At 39.9% G+C, this 20335-nt stretch overlaps 1 protein-coding gene, 1 non-coding gene and 1 pseudogene across 6 annotated transcripts in view; 1 reads left to right on the top strand and 2 right to left on the bottom strand.

Moving 5' to 3' along the window:
• LOC109688008 (GON-4-like protein) overlaps positions 1–20335 on the top strand; it is a 77769-nt gene that overhangs the window by 42299 nt on the left and 15135 nt on the right. For all 5 annotated transcript variants that reach the window (XM_020166150.2, XM_020166149.2, XM_074047905.1 and 2 more), the window contains 7 exons: positions 2391–2431; positions 3576–3679; positions 8231–8429; positions 9029–9115; positions 10042–10213; positions 12049–12193; positions 15740–15890. In XM_020166150.2, the coding sequence (XP_020021739.2) occupies positions 2391–2431; positions 3576–3679; positions 8231–8429; positions 9029–9115; positions 10042–10213; positions 12049–12193; positions 15740–15890 (899 nt within the window). The remainder of the gene's footprint in view (positions 1–2390; positions 2432–3575; positions 3680–8230; positions 8430–9028; positions 9116–10041; positions 10214–12048; positions 12194–15739; positions 15891–20335) is intronic.
• LOC109688012 (mitochondrial carrier homolog 2-like) lies at positions 13712–14667 on the bottom strand (annotated as a pseudogene).
• Positions 17761–17888, bottom strand: LOC141414454 (small nucleolar RNA SNORA42/SNORA80 family). The gene has a single exon (XR_012439481.1). It is a non-coding gene; the product is annotated as a small nucleolar RNA SNORA42/SNORA80 family (small nucleolar RNA).

Below are 20335 nucleotides of genomic sequence, written 5' to 3' on the forward strand. Positions count from 1 at the left end.
CTGATTAGATTTTCCTGTCTTAGCACCTCATGTAAATGTAATCATGTAGTATATGCTTTGTGCACAAGGCTTCTTTCATTCAGCATATTTTTGAGCAGCATTTGCTTATTCCATATTGTGCTGAGTAGAATTTCATTGTATAAAATATATGACAGTTTGTCTGTTTCTGTGTTTATGGATACCTGGGCTTTTGGTAGTTTTTGGCTATTCTGAATAAAGCTGCTCAGATTTTCTTGTGCAAGCCTTTGTGTATTTTGTTTATTTTCTTTTGGGTGAACTCTCTGGAAGAGGAGTCATTGGGTCATATGATAGGTGTATACTAATATTGTTAGGGCACTGTTACAGCCTTTGCTATAAGCACATTTTTGAAGTTTTTTTTTTTTCTTTTTCTTTTTTTCTTTAAATGTTCTGAGATTTGGGGCTTGGGGAGACTTAATTGACAGTTGCTAGCCCCTTCTCTGGGGTTCCAGCTGCCTTGAGCTAAGGACTGGCAGCCAGGCAGCTAGACTGTTTTTATGCCAACACTCAAAGCATGACTCCAACTCCAGAAGGCACTGCCTCAGGAAGCAGCTTATACTGGACCTCAGTGCAACAGAAAACCTATGATTGCTGCAAACACAATCCTTTATTTACATAACAGATAGTATCATGATTGGTGCAAATGTGAGGGATAGTTGTGATTGGTGCAGACATCCTTATTTATCCACCCATTCTTTTCTGCCTATATAAGCAGACTGATCAACTCACTTTGTGAGCAGCTGGGAGATACCCTCCTCACTGTCCCTCTGATGTTATCATCATCAGGTGAACAGTCTTGCTCACCTTCTCTGAGCTGGTAATAGGAAGAAAAGAAGAGAAGCAGCAGCAGTTGCTGGGAGGAAGCTGCTCTGACAGCAGGGCAGTAGTAAGGCTGGCAAGCTGAGCAGCCCAAGCAAAATTGACCACAGCAGTGATGGCAGGCAGTGGCTGGTGGCAGTTATACTGGCCCACAGTGGAGAAGATAAAACTGATGACAGTCAGTTGGGATTGGCTGGCATAGGGACTTCCTCCTGCAGGAGCTGTAGCACTTAGGACTCCAAACCTTATGCTGCACCTTAGCTCTTAGGGCCTCATCCCAAACCCTGAGACTTGAACCCCATGCCACTGCCCTATCTGTCAACGGCCCAGGGTTGACTGCTGCTGCCCACTCTGCTACCTGCAAATACCTGCAAGAGTCCAAAATAACTGGAGGAGCTTCTCTTTGCCTACCCATGATTTCCATCTGGGTAGAACAAAAGAACCCCAGCCACCTGGCTTGTAACTTAAGTGGTGACCCAGATTGAAGTGGCAGTTGTTCTGTTGGACATCAGTGCTCCTCCTGTGGTGTGGTGGAAGTGGCAGTTGGTGGTAAAAAGTCCAGTACAAGCTGCTTGCTGGGGCAGTACCTTTTGGAGCTGGAGTCATGCTTTGGATGTTAGCATGAGAGTTCAGCTGTCTGGCTTACAGTCCTTTGCCCAAGGCAGCTGGGGTCTCAGAGAAGTGTCTGGCAGCTGTCAGGGAATTAAGCCACTCAAGTCCCTGTATCTCTGCACATTTGTTCTATTTGTGGTTTTGGAAAGTACTGGGGCTCAAACTCAGGGCCTCATGTTTGCTAGGCAGGCACTGTACCACTTGCCATTCTACCAGCCCACTATTTATTTATTTATTTACTCATTTATTTATTTATTTATTGGTAGGACTAGGGTTTGAACTCGGGGCTTTACACTTGCAAAGCAGGTGCTCTACCATTTGAGCCACACCTGCAGTCCTCTCTGCACGTTTAAAGGGAGAAAAAATTTATAAGCATGCTTGCAATAAAAGTGACAGTATTCTAACAATATTTAACAGTGCTCTAATAATGCTTAACTTCAGTCCCAATATCCCAGGGAGGAGTGGGTCCCTACTATCTGTTTTAATCTCTTCCAGCTTCCTGTCATTTACAGATTTGATAAGTGTATTTTCCGAATCTTCTGAGTCATTGATGGGATTTTTAAATAGTTTATGTCCAAAGATAGAGTCCTGTGACACACTTGGAGACTTTCACATTTTTTGTATGTTTTTCCATTAGATTTTTAAAAATTAGTGTATATTAATTGTACTAAGTAAGGGGTTTCATTGTGTCATTTCCTTCCCATGAGAATTTAGCCTTCATGAAAATAGAACTCTCTCTGTTCTTTCCAAGCATCTAGAACTGGAATTGAAGCACAAATGGTGTTTTGTCTGTTTGTTTCAGTTAAATGCGTGAAGGATAGATATGAGAATTTTGTCAGATGCCCAGCAGGAAATTATATACATTATCTCTGTAGAGTTTCCCATGTTGAAAAATGAAAATAATTTCTCCCAACAACACACTTTTTTGGCTTTTTTCACAGAAAAGGAAGTGAATGGGCTGATGGAAGAACTGTTTGAAACTGTGAGTAATGATCCTTGAGTAAGAACATGGGATGTTGGGGCTGGTGGAGTGGCTCAAGTGGTAGAGCACCTGGCTTGGAAGCATGAGGCCCTGAGTTCAAATCCCAGTACTGTCAAAAAAAAAGAAGAAGAGCATAGGATGGTGAAATTAAATTCTTTAACAAGCTGTCCTTTGGTCCTTGGGATCCACCTCCAGAATGGTGGTCTTACTGAGCCATTTCCCTTTTAGTCCATCCAGGAAAGAGTATAGTGGCATAAAAATTTATTAAGTAGTAAATGCTTCATTATTCATATATAGGTTATTCCCGGTGAAATTTCAAAACTTGTGACATCTTCCTTTACTGTCATTTGTGCATTCTTAATGATTGTAAACTAGTTTTAGGACTGGAGATATGGCTTAAATAGTAAGGTTAGCACCTGCCTAGTAAGCATGAGGCTCTGTGTTCAAATCCCAGTACTGCTAAAAGAAAGAAGCAAAAAAATTCTAAACTAGTTTTACTGTGAGCACAAAGACTTTCTTTTTCGTAAATTTGTCTCTTGAAAGACATTTCTATGTAAGAGATTGATCATTCTGAGTTATCCATGCTCTGTCCTTTTTATTACACTTGACTAGTTGAGAGACTTCTTTCTTGGCATAATATTTATACCAAGTATGGGATTGTAGGAATTCTGAAGTGAGAATTGCTCCAATGCAAGTGCTTTGTGGGTGCCAATGTCATTGTTAAAGTCCTGTAATCAGGTGCTGGATGTGGTGTTTCACACCTATTATCTTAGCCACTCGTGAGGTGGAGATCAGGATTATGGGTCAAAGCCAAGGCAAAAAAATTCAAGAGACTACATCTCAACTAATAAAAGCTACATATGGTAAGAGTGCACCTTTCACTGGGAAGCATAAATAGGAGGATCAAGGTCCAGGCTGGCTTGGGCATAAATGTGATACTCTATTTGTAAAATAACTAAAGCAAAATGGGCTGGGGTCATGGGTTAAGTGGTAGAGCTTCTGCCTAGCAAGTGCAAGGTCCTAAACTCCACCAAAACAAAACAACAACAAAAGTCCTGTGATCTGTAGTTTTTACTTACTTAGTGACTGGAGTGACTTACATAGGCCCATTTCCCAGGGAAACCCTTCCTTTCTTTGCCCACAGTTCCAAGATGAGATGGGATTCTCCAACATGGAAGATGACGGTCCGGAGGAGGAGGAGCGTATGACTGAATCTCGGCCTAACTTTAACACCCCTCAAGCCTTACGGTAGGCTGGCCAAAGACTTTGGGATTTAGAATGGAGGAAAATTGTATTTCTGAAAAGACTTTTTAGAAATTATAAGTGATCATTTCCCATCTGAATGTAGCTTGTGTTTCTGTTGTAAGGATGCAGAGCTTTCAGGGAGGTTAGGTGTCAAGTGGAAAATCTCCTTGTTATGGGGCAGTGCAGCTATAGACCAAGCTGTACCTGTTTGGGAAGGGAGAAAAAACATAAGCTGGCATCCATAGTGTCTTCTCCAGGTGAGTCGTGCTGGAGAGGTATGTAGGATTCCATGTGGCCAGCCACAGAAACTATACAAAATTGTAATATCCAGTATTACAGTGTCTCTTTTGTCCTCCTTATTTGCCATTAATATCTTGTAGATATTCCTGTAAATTTTTTAGTCACCTAGGCATTTATTGAGCAAACCAGAAAGCACCTGCAGTAATGCCACAGGGGCCTGAAATACATGTGCTGACCTTTTCCTATGGAGTTGGCATGTTGGTTAAAGCATCCAGAAAGTAGAGGTTTTAATTTCCCCCCATTTTTGTGGTAGATTTGGGTCTGCCCTTTAATCTATTAAAATCCATTGCAAACAGCAGCATACAGTTATTGGATGGATGACTAGAAGTCAGAGTACAGTTTATGTCATGGGTGAAACACAGTGAAACTAACAGACTCACAGCTTCTCATTAGTCCTGTGTTTCAACTAAACAGCATTATTGCCTAAGTAGAGAGTGTGGGATTCATATGAAAACTAAGCCTTCAGAGACTATTTAATTTAGTGAGAAAAGACAAAGTATAATAATAAAGGCGTAAAAAATACTAGTCATACTTCATTCTGACAAATAGCACAATTACAGCTATACCAAAAATCTCAAGATTACAAGAGTTATGGCTTATAGCTGTAATCTTAGTTACTCAGGAGGCAGAGATCAATAGGATCATGGTTCAAAGCCAGCCCCTGGCAAATAGTTTGCAAGACTCTTATCTCAAAAACCCATACAAAACATGCTAGCAGAGTGGCTCAAGCAGTAAAAGTGCCCGCCTAGCCAGTGTGAGGCCCTGAGTTCAAACCCCAGTCCCACCAAAAAAAAAAGATTACTAAGAGTCAGTATTTGATCCACTGATTTCAAGCCATAGTTCGTGGAAGAAAATTCTGATACAGAAGAATAGACTATTCCTCCTAAGAATTTATTATGGTGTTTGACGTCTGTAAACATAGTTTGGTTCTATTAATCAACTCTTATGTATGACTTTAAAATTGGGAATTATAATCTAGGTGGGGTGGCACACACAAGTAATCCTGCAAACTATGATAGGAGGATCATGAGTTAGAGGCTAGCCTGGGCTACAGAATGAGTTCAAGGTCAGCCTGGGCTATATAGTGATACCCCCACCTCAAAAACAGCAAAAGCAACAACTAAACTAAAATAGTTAGGCAAGGCAGTGTACACACTTGTAATCCCAGCACTTAGGAAACAAGCAGGAGGATCCTGAGTTGGAGGTCAGCCTGGGCTATGTAACAATACCTTGTCTCAAAAAACCTAAATAAATAAATAATAGGTAAAAGTGGGAATTACAGCTGGGCATGGGGTACACACCTATAATCCTAGTACTCAGTAGGTGGAGGTAGGAGGATCAAGAAGTCAGCCTGGCTCTTCATGTAAGCGACCAGAGGTGACTTGTGAAAATGGTTTACTACTCTCTTGACCCAGAAAACCCTACAAAATCATGCAAGTCAAGAGGTTCAAATCTTTGTGTTCACTTTAAGACACTTGAGAAACTGTCCAAGCCATCAAAGGTATGCATATTTGGAAAGCCAGCAAGTATCTGAAAGACGTCACCTGGAAGAAGCAGTGTGTGTCATTCCGGCGTTACAATGGTGGAGTTGATAGGTATGCCCAGGCCAATCTGTGGGGCTGGAGACAGGGTCAGTGGCCCATAAAGAGTGCTGAATTTTTGCTGCACATTCTTAAAAATGCAGAGAGTAATGCTGAACTTAATGGTTTAGATGCAGATTCTCTGGTCATTGGACATATTCAGGTCAACAAAGCACCCAAAATACACTGCCATACTTACAGAGCTCATGGTGGAGCAACCCTACATGAGCTCTCCTAGCACATTGAGGTGATCCTTACTGAAAGGGAACAAATTGTTTCTAAACCAGAAAAGGCAGTTGAACAGAAGAAAAAGATATCCCAGAAGAAACTGAAGAAACAAAAACTCAGGGCACAGGAATAAATTAAGCATAAAATACATGCAAATTAAAGTGAAAAAAAAAAGTCATCCTGGGCTACATAGGGAGACCCTCTCTCAAAGAACCTAAATAAATAAATAAAATGAATAATTAGGAATTATTGAACTACTTTAAAATTACTGCTCAAATTCTGTTACTTTCTGGTAGTCAGTGTGTTGCTTGGGCTGCTGCTGTTTTCCTTTCAAGTTATAAGTGGAAGCCTAGGTTAATCTTTGACTAAATAAAACATGATGGGGAAAGGGAGTTATATGTGCTTCTCTAAGTAATACTAAAATCAGGGGCAGGCCCTTTTTGCATTATCTACTTCTGTTCCTATGACAGCAGTGCAGATAATCAAAGACTTCAGTTCGCAGATGAGATAAAAGAACAGAAGATAGTTCCATGGTCTTTAGGTTTTTGCCATATGCTGCTTGCAGTAAATACTCCAAAAGGAAATGTTATCTTTATCCCCAGTGGCTATTAAAGAATTATCATTTAACTATTGCTACAATATAGGAGACTGGGAAATTTGATAACCTGCTATGTCAGCAGGTCTTTACGTGATTGCATAGACTATCACTTAGATATCTTGTTCTGCCTTTATTTCAGAACTGACATGCAAGTATTTAAATACTTGCTTAAGCCCTGGAAAGAGTCCCTCTCTCAGGAGGTAGGGGTGTGAAGTTAGGGTTAGGAAACTTGGGGGAGGAATTCAAAGGGCTAAAAGAAGATATTTTCCTAGAGAGCAGTATGGTAATATTTGAGTTCAGAACTCAGTTCTGTTCATCTAAACTGCCATGTATTTTAGCCTGTCTCCTTCTGCTTCATTATAGAAAGGCTTTGAATTTTTAAGAAAGGAAGACAGGGTACCCTGAATTGATAGGGAGATGGAAGAAGTTAGACATGGGATAGGAATAGGAGGTAAATTAGAGACCAAATGCTATACTTTTGGAACATTCTGTATCACTGTTAAGAGTAAGTCACAGCATTGTGGATGTCAGTATGATGCAAGAATGGTGAGTTCCCACTAGCTTCTTTATTGCTTTTATTATTCAGATGTTTCTCTGCTCCTAGATTTTTATTTAATTTTCTTTCCATTTGTGTATTACCTAAAGGAGTAATATGGAAGAGTAGCGTGAGGCATGATTCAGAATCTTTTTATTTATTTATTATTATTTTTTAATTTTTATTTTATTCATATGTGCATACAATGTTTGGGTCATTTCTCCCCCCTTCCCCCCGCCCCTCCCTCACCCCCTCTTACCCCTCACTACCGGGCAGAAATTATTCTGCCCTTATCTCTAATTTTGTTGAAGAGAGAGTATAAGCAATAATAGGAAGGACCAAGGGATTTTGCTAGTTGAGATAAGGATAGCTATACAGGGAGTTGACATGCATTGATTTCCTGTACATGTGTGTTACCTTCTAATTTAATTCTTCTCGAACTAACCTTTTCTCTAGTTCCTGGTCCCCTTCTCCTATTGGCCTCAGTTGCTTTAAAGTATCTGCTTTAGTTTCTCTGTGTTGAGGGCAACAAATGCTATCTAGTTTTTTAGGTGTCTTACCTATCCTCACACCTCCCTTGTGTGCTCTCGCTTTATCATGTGATCAAAGTCCCATCCCTTGTTGTGTTTGCCCTTGATGTAATGTCCGCATATGAGGGAGAACATACGATTTTTGGTCTTTTGGGCCAGGCTAACCTCACTCAGAATGATGTTCTCCAATTCCATCCATTTACCTGCAAATGATAACATTTCATTCTTCTTCATGGCTGCATAAAATTCCATTGTGTATAAATACCACATTTTCTTAATCTGTTCGTCAGTGGTGGGGCATCTTGGCTGTTTCCATAACTTGGCTATTGTGAATAGTGCCGCAATAAACATGGGTGTGCAGGTGCCTCTGGAGTAACCTGTGTCACATTTTTTTGGATGTATCCCCAAGAGTGGTATTGTTGGATCATATGGTAGATCAGTGTTCAGATTTTTAAGTAGCCTCCAAATCAGAATCTTTTTATTTTGATTTAGTTTTGTGGTGCTGGGGATTGAACCTAGGACCTTGAGCATGCTAGGCACGCACTCTACTACTGAGTTCTACTCCCAGCCACAGAATTTATCTTATCACAAAATTACTTTATTTGAATCTATACTAAAATTTTTGTGAGTGTTTGATTAAAGATTTGACTATAGGCCAAAGTGGGATTTGGGGATTAGCAGTAAATGGACACTTTAGGCTCTCTTAGTATACCATTAGAAGTAATTGGGTATGTTGTGGACCTAGGGAAATGTTCAAACTCATTTATTTCCCTGTTGGGATAGGTTTGAGGAACCACTGGCCAACTTGCTAAATGAACAGCATCGGACAGTGAAGGAGCTACTTGAACAGCTAAAGATGAAGAAATCTTCAGCCAAACAGCAGCCAGAGGTAGAGAAGCTTAAGCCTCAGAGTGAGAAAGTCCATCAGACTCTGATTCTGGACCTAGCACAGAGGAAAAGACTCCAGCAGCAGATGCAACAGGTAAGACTCTCCTTGGTGTTCTGTCATGGCCTGACACTGAAGCCAAAAATGAGAACCTCTGTAAAAGTCAGGGATAGCTGTCTGACTGCCCATTGAAAACACAGACAATAGGATCTTCACATCAGTCAGGATGTTGAGAGACCAGCATGTGCATGCCCTTGTGAACATGAGGCAAGAACTCTCAGAAGGACCCTGGTAGTCTTCAGGATTGGAGATTTCAGGGCTGGGACATGGCTCAAGTGATGGAGTGCTGCTTAGCAAGCTTGAGGCCCTGACTTCAAACCCCAAGATGCCAGAAGTGGAGATTTCAGAGTCCTTAATAATCCATTCTGAAATTTTAATAGTCTTTAGAACCAGAGTTTTTTCCTCTTTCTAATCTTGGTCCTTCTGGTTTGAGGTTAAACTTCCTTTGGTTCTGCCATTTTACTCAAGGGAACATATCTGGGAAATTCATGCCCAAGATCCTGCCTTGTTTTAATAATCTCTCCAGAAAGCAGAATATGTTTGGTCAATTTGCAAATGTCTTGGTGAGAGCTCCTTGTGTTCTGGAAATGGCAGCATTGTAACATGTCATTGTTTTGTTTTCTTTCTCTCCCTAGCATGTTCAGCTTTTGACACAAATCCATCTTCTCTCCACTTCCAATCCCAACCTCAGTTCGGAGGCCAGTACCACCAGGTTATTTCTTGTAAGGTTCCAAATATTCCTAACTCTAAAGAGTTGCGTATAAAGTTAACTTGGCAAGTAATTTCTCACCGATCATAATCTGCATTTATTTTTCTCCCCTGGATGTTTTTGGCCACTATGCCTACTTTGTTCTATGGCTTCCTATGTTTGCTGACAGAACATAAGTCACAGAGTCCCTGGAAATGGTAGAGAATGTACTCAATTTTCTAAATACCATTCTTTTGACATTTTTATTGGGTCATATTCCTCATCTTTGAATTCACCCTGACTTCTTTTTTTTTTTGTATTTCTATTTTTATAAGTATTTAATTCATTACCTGTTCATTAGGACCACTATTAGTATCTTATGTGTAGAATTAATTTTGCTCATGACATTTTGAAGTATTTTGCAGAAGGGCTTATAAATTTGAAACTGTAAAAATTGCCCCTAAACTTTTGGATAGGTAATGACAATAGTTTGTTTCTTGAGAAGTCTGAGTGAAGTCTAAGCTTCATTGGTGGTCAACAGAGTATACTTACCTCTCCCTGTGTTCAGAAGAGCATGAAATGGATTTTGCTCTGTGTGTTATTCAGAGAAGCCAAAAAAAAAAAAAAAGCCCCCAAAACCCAGAACAAAAATTAAAATTAATGTCCCTCATTCTTGAGAACCTTAGTTCTACCTTGGGAGCTAGACCATATTTTAACAAGGCTGAGGAACAGTTAGTCTGAGAATAAAACAAGAGCAAATGACTGTATTACATAATCCCTGAATATCTGAGTTTTGAGCAAAAGAGAAGTCTTAATTGAATGGAATAATGCTAATTATGATAGGCTATAATTTTTGCCTGTTTTTATCCTGTGGTAGGAAGGATAATTTCTCATTTAGAGGCTAAAGGCTACTAGTTATGTGAAATTGTCTTAGATCTCCTTTGTGTCCTGTTTTCCCAGAAAGAACTGGGAACCTTTGCGGAAAACTCCATCACCCTTCACCAAGAGTTCAATCCCAAGTTTCAGACCTTGTTCCAACCCTGTAATTTGATGGGAGCTATGCAGCTTATTGAAGACTTCAACACACATGTCCACATTGACTGGAGTCCTCGCAAAACTGTCAAGAAGACTGGTAGGGGACAGATGTGTCAACCTCAAGTTTTTATTTGCAGTGAAAAATGGGAGTCTTAGATAATTTCCTAAGGATAATTTTATAGGGATGAAGGACAGAATATTTATAATTTCTTCCTTTTCTTTTTTATCCTCCCTTACTCTAAGTTGTAGAATTACTTATCTGCACTAAGGCAGTAGACAGAAATAAGAGTGTGGGAGCTAGAGATATGGGACTTATTACTAAGAATTGGACTTAAATAATATTTTGGTAACTGTTAGGTGTTAGAGCAAGTCAAACTGGGGTCTGGTAAAGATGGCAGTCAAGGGTTGAAGTTTGGTTATGTTTAGGTTTTTACTCTGATTCATTAAAAACCTACTCATGTATTGGGAATATAGCTCAGTGGTAGAATGCTTATCTAGCATGCATGAAAGCCCTGGGTTCGATCCTTATTAAACACACACACACACACACACACACACACACACACACACACACACAGACCAACTCATTTTATTTCCTGTGGTTTTTAATGAAATGTTGATTTGGGAATTAGACACCAAGTCAGAGCGCTTGTGCATTTGTCATAGTTAGTATTTTAAAGAAATTTGGAGATTTAGTTTCTACCTTGCATTGGTTTAGTATTTTTCGAGTATATTTTGCTTTATTCCCTAATGCTAATTTTTTTTTTTTTTTTTTGTGGTACTGGGGTTCGATCTCAGGGCCTTCACCTTGAGCCACTCCACCTCAGTTTTTTGCAATAGGGTTTTTCAAGATAGGGTCTCACGAACTATTTGCCCGCGGGGCTTCAAACTGTGATCCTCCTAATCTCTGCCTCCTGAGTAGCTAGGATTGCAGGCGTGAGACACCACTACCTGGCTCCTAATGCTAAATATTTGTTTCTGACTTTTTACTGATTTACCAAATTAGTTATGGTTTCTTCTGGTTTTGGGTTTGGCAGTTGCTTTGATTATAAACCCCTGAGTCTTATAGTTAAATTGAATATAGTTAAATTTAAGTGTATTATGTCATAGCTATTGACCACAAACTGCTTTATAGCTTAGGTATATGTTGGTAGTGAAAATTTGGCTTAATACCAACTATAGTAATAACTTTTACACCTAGTGCTCTGTGTTTTTCTTTTGCGCATAAAAAAATAACATTAAGGGAAAGAGAAGTATGGATAGAGTACTTCTTGCCTCTGGAAAGACAGGGTTTTAGAAACAAATGAGACTGAATTGTCTCATTCCTTTTATTTATTTAGTTTTTTTTTGTTACCAATCTCTGAAGAATATTGGGAAAGGTAAATAAGAATCAGATAAAATGGCATAATCCAGCTCTTGGGAGGCTGAGACAGGAGGATGGTGAGTTTGAGGCCAGCCTGGATTATGATTAAGACCCTCTCTCAGCTAACAACAACAACAAAAAGAATCAATAAAATTTGGAATACCAGATTTGTGAGGGAGATTGAAGAAATTGGAGTCTTGTACTAGAAGAAAGAAAGCATTATTGAAGGTCTCTTATCTTTCAGGTGTTTAAAGGTGGCAAAGAGGTAAAATTTTTTTGAGTATACACTATGTGCCAGGTATTGCTAGGTGCTTTGTAAATGTTTATTACTTAGTGTGTTAAGTGTTCCACACAAGAAAGGATAAGAGAATCAACTTTTATTGACATTGAGTGGGACTCCTTTTAGTCAGATGTTAGGTTGAGAAAGACTAGAAACTTTCTGGGAGGGTGTGGGAAGTGATCAAGTCAGATAAGGACAGCTCTTCTTGAATGCGTTCACAAGCTTTCGTGAAGCCGTTTTTGGTCCTAGAATTCCATTTATCACAGATTTTTCTTTTTCTTTTTTACAGCTGGTGAATTTCCCTGTTTGCCAAAGCAAGTGGCTTGGATCTTAGCCACAAGCAAGGTTTTCATGTATCCAGAGCTTCTTCCAGTATGTTCCTTGAAGGCAAGTAATCCTCATGATAAGATCATCTTCACCAAGGCTGAGGACAAGTAAGTTTATTGTGTGGGATCAAAAAAACCAAATTACTTCAAGGAGAAGACTGTCCCTCTGTTTTTTTCTAGGGGGTGGGTAGTGGAGGAGAAAGATTTAATTACTTAAATTCTGATCAATACAGCTGGAAAAGAATTATTCTTTGTACCTGATACATGTGTCAGAACCATGTTTCTCAGTATTGAACTTCCCTTCCAGGTGTAGAACTTACACTTCCCCTAGTGAACAGAAGCAAAGCTGGGGTATTTGAAGAGGGAGGTGGGTCAAAGACTGTGCATTTTATGCCTTTAATCCTTGTGGGAGTTATTTCAAGAAGAGCACAGCAATAACTCTACTGACAGCAAATCTTTTATCAGCTCATAGGCAAAGGCTATTGCAGTATTGTTCCAGGGGCTGTTCTCTCTTCTTCATTCATTCCTTTAACATTCACTCATTTAAATTTGGCAGTAAGAAGCCTCTGAACTGCCAGAACATGGACACCATGGAGGCTCCCATAAAGGTCACTGGAGATCATAGTGTCATTTCTATGAAGATCTCCAGGTCTTTATTCAAAGACAGTTCCTCTTGAGGAGCTTAAGGAATTAAGCTGTGCGTGTGACATGGACACAGAGACAAAAGAAAAACAGGGTAGATGGATGGAGTTCTATAATCTTTATTGTTCCAAGTATTGCTCTTTTGGGGGGTGCACACACATTTTTGAAAAGTCATTATTTTGTCTTCTATTTATTATAAAGCCAATCTTGTAATACTATTAAAGGTAATATTTCTTTCTTTTTTTCTTTCTGGTGGTACTGGAGGTTGAACTGAGGGTCTTATGCTTGCTAGGCTGGTGCTCTACCACTACTCCCTAGCCAGAAGGCAATTTTTCAAAGGGATCCAGTTTTTATCTATTATCCTACTACCCCAAGACAATGGTATTATGGTATTTTCTCTTTGTATTTCTTCTTTGTTTTTTTTTCTTTTTTTCTTTTTTGCATTACTGGGGTTTGGACTCAGGACACTTGCTAAGCAAGTGCTTTACCACTTGAATCACTGCCAGCCCTTCTCATTTCTTAATTAACTACTGTCAGCATAAATAATTTCATGTTTTTGCTTTTTTTTTTTAAGCAAAAAGCAAATTGTTTTTTTATGATGCATAACATTTTTTTGTTGTTGTTATGCTGTCTTTTAAATCAATCTTCAATAGCTCTATTGTGGTGGTTTTTTTTTTTTTTCTTGCAGTGCCAAGGATCAAACCCGGGGCCTTTGGGTATGTTAGCTGAGTACTCTACCACTGAACTATATCCTCGGCTCTTGGTCTTTTGAGACAGGGTTTTGTTATGTAGCTCAGGCTAGCCTTGAACCCTGGATTACAGGTGTGTACCATCATGTCTGGCCATTGGCCATTTTTATTCCTCCTGTTTTGCTATTTTGAAGCTTCACCAAGGATCTTTGTGCACAGAAGTGTTTTTTTTGTTTGTTTGTTTTTTCATTTTCCAAGATGAAATGATTATTAAAAAGCTTGTCACACTGTATAGAAATCAACATTCTCTCCCATAATTCTGTGCATTTGGGACTATAGAAATATCACTGGCCCTACCCTACATCTTCAAATTAACATCCTCAGGTCACAACAATAAGTCTTCCCAAAGGGAACCTTCTGGAAAAGCAAGTTATTTCCTTGGCTCATATTAACTTCTTTTTGTAAAATGCATCAGCCATCTATCCAAGAAGTACATGTTGGACAGTGAGGAGGGGATATGCTGGCAAGCCCACAGTTGTAGCACAAAGAGATAGGTCAACATACTGGCAAAAAATCCTGTGACAGTTTGGGAATAACTTCATTTCCTTCATGGTGGAATCCTCACCGTGAAGTGCATAGGTATTGACGAGGTAGGCCAGTGAGTTACAGAGCCACAAGGAAATGATGTCACCTAGAAGGTGAGGAAATGAGACCTGCAAAAAAATCCCAGGATACCCTCTTCCCGATACATGGTTTCTATGGAGTCACAAAGTCCACAGTGTTTGGCTTCTCTGCCAATGAATTGTTATAGATCTCAGAGTGATCACATGCAAGGGATGTGTGATGACAGTAGCAGCAGAACGAGCAGTCATCTCTTGAGTTGTCTCTTTGATAACTGAGTCAAAGGAAGACAAGCCTTCTTTTTATACATTTCCGGATCCTGACTCCTCAGGATTGTCACACTCCTGGTAATGCTGTAAAACGTTACCATGGACCACAGTTCTAAGGAATCCTGAGTGTAGTCTTGGAGTTAAGCCTGTGAACAACCCTCGTCTCTCATCGATGCTTGCGATGTGCTGAGCATAACAAGAGACCAGGAAGCAGACATACTTGCTGCCCAAAAATATTTCATCCTATTGTTGGAGGAAGAGGCTTAAATCCTACCTGGATGAACACTGTTACATACAAGAACAGCTGGGACAGGATGGTGAGACTGGAGCCTAGGAGCACCTGACTGGCCAAGTCCGTCATGATGGCGTCCACCGACGGGCCTGCATAGAAGTTTTTAAAGTCCTTTTTTTGGGGAAAGGGAAGTTCTGGGGATTCAACACATGGCCTCACACATTCAAGGCAAGCCCTATACTGCTGAGTTACATTTTCAACCTTTTAAAATTTTTTGATTTCCTCCTGTGGATAAAGTCCCAAGAGTGGGATTATTCAGTAAAGCTCATGAACAATTTTTGTGGCTCTTGATATTTATTGACAAACTGCCATCTTCAAGTATGAGCATATGTTTGATTTTTTTTTTTTTTGCAGTGCTGGGGATTGAACTCAGGGCCACATGCTTGGGAGGCAGACAATCTGCACTTGAACCACTCCGCCAGCCCTTTTAAGTATACATGTGTATAAACAGTTTTTTTAATGTTATAGTGGGGGCAGTGTTAGTACTGATTTAATTTTCTAACATGTTACCTATTACTTGGCTTTATTTAAATAATTCTTTTTTTGTATTCCCATCAAACTTTCTTTGTATGGTCAGTATAAAGCTTATTATTATCTGATATTTATTCATTTATTTTTTTGAGGCAGGTCTCACTATTGTCCAGGCTGGCCTTGAACTCAGGTGGTCCTTTTGCCTCTTCCTCCAAAGTATTGGGGACGATAGGCATGTACCACCATGCTCAGTTTATTGATTTATGTCTTGTTTTTCTGATTTTCAGTATTATGAACTCCTGTTTGATTCTTTTGTGATTTTTTTTTTTTTTTTGGTGGTGCCGGAGGCAAGTGCTCTATATGCCACGCCTTCCAGTTTGGTTTTTACAATATGTACTAACATTCACTATATTGCATAGCCATCAATGTGTAAAAGAATTAGATGTAGAAAATGTGGGTTGTAAAATCTGTGGAGTTAGTCTAGGGAGGGTTTTTAGAAGAAAAGAAGGGCTGGTGACTTGACTCAAGTGGTAGATAGAGCTCCTTCCTAGCAAGCACAAGGCCCTGAGTTCAAATCCCAGTACTATTAAAAAAAAAAAAAAAACCCCAAGACAGCATATGAGAAGAAAAAACTGTGAGGTGATATTTATTGTCATTGTTCCTTTCTCAGTTTGTTAGCTTTAGGACTGAAGCATTTTGAAGGGACTGAGTTTCCTAAGCCTCTAATCAGCAAGTACCTTGTAACCTGCAAGACTGCCCACCAACTGACAGTGAGAATCAAGAACCTCAACCTGAACAAAGCTCCTAACAACATCATCAAAGTGAGTGTTTCCCGACTTCGTGTCAGTGAAGAGAGGAACCTGCTTTCATCTAAGGCTAAATCCTCTCACCTGTGCACTGGATGAATGTTGCTTTTGCCCCTTCAGGGACAGCTTTCCTTTTCTCTCCTGTCCTTCCCTTAAGTCCCTGGGTCTAGCAAAACCCTACCTGCTGCCTTTTCATAGCCTTGCTCTCATCTCCCTTTTTAAGACAGATCAGGTTTCAGCTTCCTATAGAGACTAAGGAGGCCACCCTTGCCCTCACTCCATGATGCATAGGTCTGAAGACTCTCCTCACTCTTTTACTCCCATCTTAAACATACATGTTTTCTGCTCTCCAGTCTTTTCACTATAATTATGTCACGGTTTAGTTGGGTTTTATCCAGGTTTACATATACACATTATAAGGACTATAGAAGTGTTCCTCTCAGCTGACTGAGGTCATGTAGTATATATTGGGATACTTTGCCTTTCCTGCTGAGAATTTGTTCCTCCTGAAATTAATCATTGCAGTTGGGGGTGAGGTTGGTTCCATTATGTAGTTTTTTTTTTTTTTTTTGCAGTACTAGAGCTTGAACTTAGGGCCTACACTTTGAGCCACTCCACTAGCTCTTTTTGGTGAAAGGGTTTTTCAAGATAGAGTCTTGTGAACTATTTGTCTGGGCTGGCTTCGAACTGATATCCTCTTGATCTGCGCCTCCTGAGTAGCTAGGATTCTGGCGTGAGCCATCGGTGCCCAGCTTTCTTCTGTAATTATTACTAGGTCAACTAAAGTTTATTTAAGTTTTGTAAATCTCTTTTTCAGTGTATTCCAGCTTTCTAAGTGTTGTTTTTCTGGAAAAAATCTACCCTCCCACCCCACCCCCTGGCACCTTGACACTATTCCATACTAACTGTGCTACTCTATTCCTTGCTGCACTGATGTCTCTTTGTGCGTTTTCTTCTTCATCCATGGGATTTCTTTTGCCTTTAAAAAAAAATTGAGATGGAGTATAACTATGTAGCCCATCTGGCCTTGAACTCGTGACCTTCCTGTTTCAGTTTACTGAATGCTTGGATTACAGATGTTTATCACCACACCCTGCTGCTTTTTACTTAATGTTAGATCTTCTTATGTATGTCTCAAGTTCTCCATCTTCTGTTTTGCTTTGCATCCTTATTTTATTGGAGTATATCCAAATAGCATTCTGAAGAGTACGTGAGAAACAAAATTTGACATTTAAACCGTCTCTACTTCTGGTCTTTGGATTGTTCAAATGTCAATTTCCTGATTTGATATTATTATTATTTAGTTTTTATTTTTTTCTGGGGCTGGGTTTTGAACTAAGGTCTTAGTGCTACTTCTTGAGCTTCCTGCCCAGTCCACTTTCTTACTATATAGCTATTCTTATTATGTAGCAATGTTACCATGGGGCCTGGCGGCCTGGCTCAAGTGGTAGGAGCACCTGCCCAGCAAGCAAGATGTTACCATTGGGACACTGAGTGAAGGGTACATGGAACCTCTGTACACTATTTTTGTAATTTCTTGTAAATTTTATGATTAATTTTAAATGAAAAGTTTTTAAAAGTCTTTTTGATGCTCTTTCGCCTTTCACTGTGTCTAAAATTCTAGTTTGGTAATATTTTTCTGATAATTTTTAAGGGCCTCCCTCTATTTTCTTCTGGCTCCTTGTATATTGTATGCTGATAGCATTAGTGTCTATGTCTTGGTATGACATTTGTTTTTCCCAACCTCTGACAGTGTAAAGCATGTAGGACTATTCTTTTGTTTCTGGTGTTTTGAAGTTCTGAGAATATGCCTCAGTGGAGGTCTAGTTTCATCCATGGTGCTAGGCGCTTACTAATAATTTTTTTTGCTTTTGTTTCTTTGTTCCACTATGTAACCCACTTCAGTGCCAGCAGCCCATAGGCAGAGGCCAGGCAATGATTCAGAGCCACGGTTTTCTCTGGCTTGGGACTCTATGAAAGATCCAGTTGATAAACCTTTTTTACTGTAGAAGCTCCTGTTTTGGATTTGGGACATTTTCATTAATTATGCATTGATAGTTCCCTTCTCTTCATATTCTATTTTTCTTTTTCTGTAGTTCCCCGTAGTCAGATGTTGGCTCGCTTAGACTATTCTGACTTTCTTCTTTTTTCCCATCAGCTTCTAACCCCTCTTCTCAGTTGTTTCTTTCCTTCAATAATATTTTTCATATCCAGTAGCTCTTGTTTTGTCCATTGAAATTTTTTTTTGGTGCTGGGTATTGATCCCAGGCAGGATCTTGCACATGCTAGGTAGGCACTTTCCCACTGAGTTACACTCCCAGTGCATCATCGAATATATATATATATTTTTTTGGGCTGGCCTTGAACCTTGATCTCTGCCTCCTGAGTAGCTAGGATTATAGGCATGAGCCACCAGTGCCCGGCTCAAATACTCTTTCATAACAAATGGCAGAAGGCATGTGGGAAAGTAGGAGAAGGCTGGAATTTTTCATCAGCAATAATACCCCTGCCCTCAACTATGCCTGATAGTTTTAGTCCTGAGATCATTCTTTCCAGCAAAACTTCTGCCATGATAGGGGATGTGACTCTTACCTGGCTATTCCAAGCAGTCTAACAGGGAGTCTAACAGGGAGTTAGACTTTGGGGTCTAATTCCCTGTTCAGCAGATTTTTCAATCAGTCCTCCTTATCTTACCCATTTCAAATTCCAGCTTTACTTCCATTTCTAGAGGTAACTGGTGTCTTATCCTTTTGGCAGTCTTTGTTTTTTCTGTGCTGGGGATTGAAGCCAGGGCTTTGCATGCTAGTCAAGCACCATACTACTAGGCTACATCCCTGGCCCCTTTGCCATCTTTGATAAAATTTTAGTTCTCCCTAACTTTCTCCACTTGGTGTTCAGTTTTCTGAATACCACTTATCCATCTGCTTTTCATCTTCAAAAATCCTGTTGTGGTGTCCCTGCATGGGGACAGGGAATGTTTCTCCCTTCCCCCTCCCCATTTCTCTCTACTTTTATCCTGTTAACACTAAATTTCTTTCCTAATGAACTTTACTATTATTTTTACAACAACAAAATAATACTGTTGCTTTGTTTTTTTTCTCATTTTCTTTCTCTGTGTAGGCCTTCTTTAAAAAATTCCTTTCTGGAGCTTGGGGCATGGCTCAAAAGAGTGCCTACCTGTGAGGCCCTGAGTTCAAACCCTAGTACCATCAAAAAGAAAAAAAAAATCCTTTCTGTTGTTTTCATGGAATTTTAAGAGGGAACAAAACAAGATGGCTATGTTTAATCTGTCTTTGTGTGTGTGTGTGTGTGTGTGTGTGACACTGGGGTTTGAACTCAAGGCCTCACGCTTGCTAGGTACATGCTCTACCACTTTAGTCCTAGGATTAATGCCCCCAGTCTCTAAAATGCCTATTTTAATGGTGAGTTTCTCCTTAACTCTTTAACCTATGAAAGTGTTACCTTCATAAAGATGTTCAATTATTTCTCATCGGTGTATCCAATAGATACTTTCTTCTTTTTTGAGGAAGGGGGCAGTATTGGGATTTGAACTCATGGCCTCATGTTTACTAGGTAGGCATTCTACCACTTGAGCCTCACCCCTATCCCTTTTTTGCTTTACTTTAGTTATTTTTTAGATAGGGTCTTGCTTTTTTTTTTTTTGGATGACACTGGGATTTGAACTCAGAGTCTCATGCTTCCTAGGCAGGTGCTCTACATTTGAGACACTCTGCCAGCCCCTTTTTTGTATTGGGTATTTTCGAGATAGAGTCTCGTGAACCAATTCCCCAGGCTGGCCTAGAACCTCTATCCTCCTGATCTCTGCCTCCTGAGTAGCTAGGATTATAGGCATGAGCCATAAGTGCCTGGCTAGGGTCTTGCATTTTTGTCTGGGGGCCTAGCCTAGTACCTCAATCCTAACAGGCATGCCCACTACTTCTGGCTTATTTGTCTTTTTTTGTTTTTGTTTTGTGGGACTGTGTTTTACACTTGCTCTACTACTTGAGCCACACCTTCCCAAATAGCTGGTGTGCACCAATATGCCTGGCCTTTTTGGCTTTTTTGAGATAGTCTTTCTAGGTATCCCAGACTGGCCCTGAACTCACTATGTGACCCAAGCTGACCTTAAATTCAAGATCCTACTGCTTCCACCTCCCAAAGCGCTAGGATTATAGACATGTACCACCATGTGCAGCATCCAGTTGATGCTTTCCTTATCCTGTTTAACTTTGTAGTTGATGCTATCGTTCATGTGTTCCTTCTTCCATTAGTAGGTTATCTTCTGTGATACCAGGACTCAGGCTGTTCCTTCATGAATTCTTCTTCCTCTGCTGTACCCTTAAATGTCAGTGCTCCACAGTGGGTGCACAATGTGTAATCTCTGTCTTTTGATAATCCTCAGGAATTTTTAGTCCAGATTTGTCTCCTGCAAACTTAGTGTCAACACCTTTTTTTCCTTC

The sequence above is a fragment of the Castor canadensis genome, chromosome 11, assembly GCF_047511655.1.
Source record: "Castor canadensis chromosome 11, mCasCan1.hap1v2, whole genome shotgun sequence".
NCBI classification, from domain to species: Eukaryota; Metazoa; Chordata; class Mammalia; order Rodentia; family Castoridae; genus Castor; species Castor canadensis.